The sequence below is a fragment of the Tupaia chinensis genome, unplaced genomic scaffold, assembly GCF_000334495.1.
Source record: "Tupaia chinensis unplaced genomic scaffold, TupChi_1.0 Scaffold000459_1, whole genome shotgun sequence".
In the NCBI taxonomy this organism is placed as follows: Eukaryota; Metazoa; Chordata; class Mammalia; order Scandentia; family Tupaiidae; genus Tupaia; species Tupaia belangeri.
This window is the reverse complement of record NW_006159968.1, coordinates 2049930-2056429: the sequence shown is the minus strand read 5'-3', so window position 1 is coordinate 2056429 and position 6500 is coordinate 2049930. Positions and strand designations below refer to the sequence as shown.

Genomic DNA, 6500 nt, shown 5'->3' with positions numbered 1-6500 from the left:
TCAGCAGGATTCAGCTCATTGGACTGTTGTACTGCAGAGCCCGCTCTTACTTTTCTGCCTTTAACTGACTGAGAACTTTAATATTTTCTGGATATTAAATAATTAGAGATTTAATATACTCAAAATAACCTTCATAATTTTAGAAATAAAAGTTGAATATTATTAAAAAAAATTTAATTTGCCTTATACTATTCTAACCTAGAAATTATTAATATTTAAATACTATTGAGCCTTTTGAAAGCATTCTGTGCCTGAATGTATGAATAGTGGATTTCTGTTTTACTTATTACCATACAATTTAACCACCACAGAATGAATTGCACAGTATCATGCTCTCATGTTTAGAGAAGATTGGGGTAAATGGGCATTTTCATAGGTCGTTACTGAGTTGTCATTAGTACCTCTGGAGACCACTTGGGGAGTACCCATCATAATTAAAATGTGCCTATGCTAGGCAGAAATTTCATGTCTAGAAATTTTTTTGGTTGAAATCGTCCCACTCATGTGCAGAGACACACAGCATGCTCTCAGAAGTACACGTGTCAATGTGGACTTGGTAGGGTAGACGAGATGGGTATATGAATTCTATTCAACCATAAGAAGAAGAGGAAAGGAAATCTATAGGTACCGACTTGGCAAGATGCCCATAACATGTTAGAGGCAAATCCTAAGAGCCTATTTGTGTAAGAGTATATGCTTATTCACTTAAAAAGTCATTTTATGGGTTGGTCCTCTTAGTGCATCAGTTAAGTGTGTGCAGTGGGAACTAAATCCCACATGGCCGATCATGGTTCACATCCCAACCGTGGCAACTCAGTAGGCACTCTGGACATGAGCACACTTGCCCAGGATCTTGACAGGCTGGAGAAAATGGAGGAAGAAGGATTGTAGTGTGACCTAGGCCTCTTTGGGGTCACTCTCTCTCTCTCTCTTTGCCTCCCTACCTTCCCCCTCCCTCCCTCTATCTGTTCTGTGCACACACATGCCCTCTGGCATTAATAATAATGATGATGATGACAATATTATGTATATAGAAAAAGTCTAGAGGATTATACCTCAGTCATTTATGATTGTCATGAGGAGAGATTTTTACTTTGTATACATTTATAATAGGAATTTGTGTGTGTGTGGTGAGAAGTTAACCACTTTTTGACTGAATAAAAGTTTTTTTCTTTTTTCCTTCATGAGAAAGAGAGAAGCAGGGATAGACACGCTCCACAGGGTCTTCCTTCACCTCGTTGCTGGCAGGCCCAGTGTGTTGAGGTGATCTGGATGGGAAAGCAGCATCTTCCCGTGTGGCCTCCAGCATGGCACAGCAGTGTCCCCACTGCCTGCACCACTGTGGCGAGACCAGCAGAGCTTTTAAAGCATGCTGGCATACAAGTGTTTCATATTGAACAATGAAAAATTAGTAAAGAAAGAAATGCATGTTTTGGATGATGAAGTGAGCTATCAACAGAATTAAATTCATTATTGCTTTTCTGTTCTTGGATGAAATACCAAAGCAAGTTAACCTAAAGAATATCTTGACTTCTGTGTTGAGACCCTGACCTCCTCCTAACTAGGTTCTGAAGTGTATTTTGGTATTCAACTTGCTACTAGATCTTTTTTTTTTTTTTTCCTGAAATACTGTTTGTCAAACTCTGTTTCCAGGAATAAACATCATCCTGATCTTCATCTCTGGGCTTATTCTGGGAAGCGAAAAGACCAAGATCAAGTAATAGCTGGGGTAGAAAAAAAAATAACAGTGCAAGACACAATGAATCTAGAAAAGAAGAAATACGTGCAGAACCATAAAGAGGCACCCCACGTGCCTCCGAAGGTGGAAGGAACGTACATAACGAGTGAGCACAGCTACCAGAAGCCCCAGAGCTTTGGGCAGGGCTGCAGACCCCGGGCAGACCCGGGCAGCTCCGGTGACGACGACGACGCTAGTAGTTTCGAAGAAGAACAGGAATTCTATGTGAAAGATAAACACCGATCACAGCACTCAGCAAGAGAGCGTGGAACGTCTGAAAAGGTAGAACTGGTTTATTTGTCTTTGCTTGGGAAATAGAGCACAAAGGAAAACTTCAGAAAATAAACATACTGAGTCCTTGGATTTTATGTACATTTCGAAGTTTCCAAGTACCTTGTTAAGATGGACATCTTTTGTTTTCACTACAGGAAATCACTGGCCATTTGAACATTTAATTATTCCCTAACTCAGAATTGTGATTTGATACACCATTAAACTAACAACAGTTTCAGTTGTGCAAACAATATTAGGTACCTCCAAAAATTGAGTCATTTTGTATTCCAAGTGACAATGTCTGTGTCTGAGAACATGAAACCACAGATGGCTGTAATAATTTGTCTTTCACTTTTATGTACTTAGATAAAAAGTGGCTTTTTCAAATTTTAATATATGTAATACATGTAAATTATAAATTTTTTCAAATTTTAATATATGTAAATGCTTATCAATTATATTATGCATTAAGCATATTCTTACCAGCTTTATGTATGTGGAATATCTGTTAACTTATTTCTTATTTACTGGGATTATTTTAGAGATGATGTACCTTTGTTCTTTGTCGATTTTCAGTTAGCAAAGCAATTTCAAAATTAGTTTTTAATTTTTCCATCTTCCATATAAAATATTCATTTTAAATAAGTATTTAGTAGAATTTAGAAGGCCTAATCTTATAAAACTTGTGGTAAGTTATTTGGCCAAGTTAATGCCCCTTATATGAAATGAATTATCTCAGGCAAATCCAAGTTCAAAGTTTGTGCATGTGTGTGTTAAACAATTTGCACTTTTTGAAGTTTTTAAAAAGGTTTTTATCTTTCCTTCACCTCATTGATTTAACTGCAGCACTAAAACATCTAAGCCGAAGTTATAGAATTTATACTAGTCTTTGGCAACTTTCTTGATTTTTCTATCATTACTTTGCCCTCATTCCACTTAAATCACCAGTAAAGATGAGTTGAGTAAGGGGCCAGTCTCAGTTCACTGGGCATTCTAATTATAGAGTGGAATTTGAGGTTCATTCATTCAGCATGTCTTAGTCAGCCCTTCTCCCTTGTGTTGGTGAGTGGAGAGCTGTAGCCAGCATGTCTGCGCTTGAGGGTCGCCACGTGGATTTTACTGTGTGCCCACACTGTCTTTGAAGGATATCCTCGGAGTCAGATTGGATTTCAGCTATCACTATGGCTAAAGAGGTTTTAATTTGTCTTTCCCTTTATGACATTACATCTCACCCAGTTCTTTATATTTTTTTCCGATGGTTCTTTGGAGAAGAATCCAGCCGAAGACAATATGGTATTTGTTTATAATGATAAAAAGGGCACTGACGACCCAGGAGACTCACATCTTCAGTGGCAGCTCAATCTCCTTACACATATAGAAAATGTGCAGAATGAAGTTACCAGCAGGATGGACCTAATAGAAAAAGAAGTTGATGGTAATTTAAGAAAGAACTCAAATACAATTTCTGTAGTGTTTATTGTGATTATAAAGACATTATTTAAAATGTTTTAAATTATAGGATGAAAACTGCATATGCTTTCTACACTGATGGAGCTTCATTGCTCCCTTTACATCGTTGTTTACACAGTTGGGGTCTCTCAGGCTCAAGACTACGATTGGGTGTTATCTTAGATTTGGTTTTTGCATTTTAAGATGGATATTGAACACTGCCCGTTTGCTGGTCTGAATATAGAGTACTTCTAAAATATTTGTTAGTCGCAATGAACTATGTTCTCATTGAAGTCAGGAATGTAAGTATGTTTGAAATGGGGAAAGCATTTCAAATATTTGTTTCCACTTTGGTTAGTATTTGTTCAGTAAAGTTAACAAAACTATATGTTTAAGCAGGTAAACTTTTGAGTTTGCATGCAGATATTCAAATAGTTTTCATTTATATATATTTTTTTTTTCTAAGAGAGCTTTTTGCTATAGGGTGCATGCATTCACTGGAGAGACAGAGAAAGAGAGAGAGACAGAAAGCGAGAAGTCACCCCCCAGGGGTTATGGCCACTCACCTCTTGGGATTTTGGGCATGCATGTACACATGCCTGGCATGAGTTTTAAGCTGCTGGGTCCAGGACTCGATTCACGGTCGACTGCGTGGGAGTCCAGTGGTCAACTGCGTGGGAGTCTAGCGACGTAACCATTACACCATCTGCTGGTCCCAAGTGTACTGGCCTTCTAAAGACAGGGAGGTGAACTCTTTTGTCTCCATCATCTTTCCGGCTGTCTAATTTCATTTTCTGAGTGTCCTGTAGCTGCTCTTTTAATTGGTTTGTTGTCCTCTCTCTTCTAGTTCTGGAAAGCTGGCTCGATTTTACTGGAGAGTTGGAGCCCCCCGATCCTCTTGCAAGACTGCCCCAACTTAAGCGCCACATAAAACAGCTTCTGATGGACATGGGCAAAGTACAGCAAATAGCTACTCTTTGCTCTGTATGACAACAGTGAAAACTTAATGAGAAGAATGTGACTTTCTTCAGTTGAATCATTCTTATTATCCACCTGACTGCTAAGTGGATAATTAAAAGGCTTAGTAATTTTTGGTCATTTACTGATTTGTAATGTCAGTAGGACTGGCACCTTGGAAAGAAAAAAGAACAACAACTTTATCAAGGAAGCTAATGTTAGAGAAATGTATAAGCAAGCCGTGAATGATAATGTGTTATACACCAAGGATCAATGAAGTAGAATGTGTAATCTGTACTGAGGGAATCAGATTGGCAGGATTTTTGAATACTTGCTTACATGAAGCTCAAGATACCTCTAGAAAGAAATTTGGTGTATTTATATAGATTTAGTAGAAAGATCTACAGTTATAAACCAGCATTTGGCCAAAAATAGAATTGTAAAGGAAATTTAAATCTGGAGAGTTGGACAAGGTTGCTTTAAGAACTGTCTTCTCAGCAGTTGATCCAGCTGCACGGAAATTTAGGGTATTTAAACTTGTATAGGATCATGCGCTGTTGCTTGGGTGATGAATGTCCTTAATCAGAAAACTGACAGTAGAAGTCGCACTTCTGGGGAAAACAATTGTGGAATTTTTGCTCCATTATGAATGTATTTACAAAACAAACACCAAATAATTGGAATTTATTGCAGGCATTACGCTCATTACAAATAAACTGGCTTCCAGAAGGGTCCGATGTGCCAAACAATGATGAGACTGCTGGAAAGAGGATTCACAATATCATGGGAATTCTTGTCCCCCAAATCTCACATAATGCCATCAGTCCATCCAAAACCTGTATTTCACATATGCTATATATAGCGTCTATGTAGTTGAACGGCAGTATTCAGGCTTCAATATACAGCTTGATCCTGAGTCTGCCTGGTGTTTGCCTTCAGAAAAAACTTGTACAGAACCTCAGCTGGGATGAGGAGTGAGAAAAAAAAAAAAAGCAAATTTGTGGCTGTAGATTTTGTAACTGCTAGTAGTGGAATACTGGAAAAACTTCACTTCTGAACAATTTTATTTTTGAAAAATACATGCACACTCAAAACTTTTAGCTTTGATTACAAGTGGACACATTTCTGAAACCAAAGGCAACTAAGTTGCTGTAAAAGCTCTTGCTGGATTTTGAGCCCAGGGCCTCCTGTCTGCCAGGGCTCCTGTGTGTTGTATGCACCCAGTGCTGCCTGCGCAGGTATGCGTAAGTGTGTATGCTCGTTCTAAACAGACACTCAACGTACATATGTACATAGTCTGCACATATTTATAGCACACATATCTAGTTTTATTACTATAGACTATGCGGACTGATGGTTAACATGAAATGTTACCTTTTAACAGACTGTTTTTAAAATTAAAAATGTATGTACAGGTTTTGAATTTTTTTTTTAAGGGGGGAAAAAGACTGTTAAGAGGAGGCTCTTTGATGACATATAACACTTGAATATTTTACGCCTCATTCTGTTTATCAGTTCTAGCAATCTGTATAAATGCATTTAGAACTGATAGACAGTAAACTTGAATTTATCTTTGATGAGAATACATGCCACTGTACGTTCAGATATTATTTAAATTTGCAAACACACTGTTCTATATGTAAGGTACTGTATGTAAAACTCTTTATTAAAACTATTCCACATATCTTAAAATTTCAGCTTGCCTTTTTGCGGCCTTATATTTCCATGTAAAGATAAAGAATGTGCAGAACAGTCAGAAATTTGTATTGCCTTTTGAGATTCTCCAACCTGACAAGTGTGCCAAAGATCGACAGACATAAAATAATAGTCCTGTGTATTTACGTGTGATCCATTAACTTTGTCAAAAATCTTACTGATGAATGAAGCTTTAGCAGAGGTGATATTGTGGGGTAGTTGCTTAAATTTGTGTATTAAAGTAAAAATAGTGCCTATATTCCATGTGTGGAGTAAATTTCCTCATGCCTGTATTTTAAGATCTTTCATTTGTATTTTAATGATGCTAATATTTTTCTCTGCCATGGCTGAATAATAGACATTACATTTATATCTTCTTTTCCTTTTC

At 37.4% G+C, this 6500-nt stretch overlaps 1 protein-coding gene across 1 annotated transcript in view; it reads left to right on the top strand.

Annotated features, from left to right (window-relative positions):
* PHF20L1 (PHD finger protein 20 like 1) overlaps positions 1-5659 on the top strand; it is an 86267-nt gene extending 80608 nt beyond the window's left edge. The window contains exons 19-21 of the mRNA XM_014590543.2: positions 1654-2020; positions 3284-3446; positions 4308-5659. Of these exons, the coding sequence (XP_014446029.1) occupies positions 1654-2020; positions 3284-3446; positions 4308-4450 (673 nt within the window). The 3' untranslated portion in view covers positions 4451-5659. The remainder of the gene's footprint in view (positions 1-1653; positions 2021-3283; positions 3447-4307) is intronic.
* Positions 5660-6500: the final 841 nt, after the last annotated feature.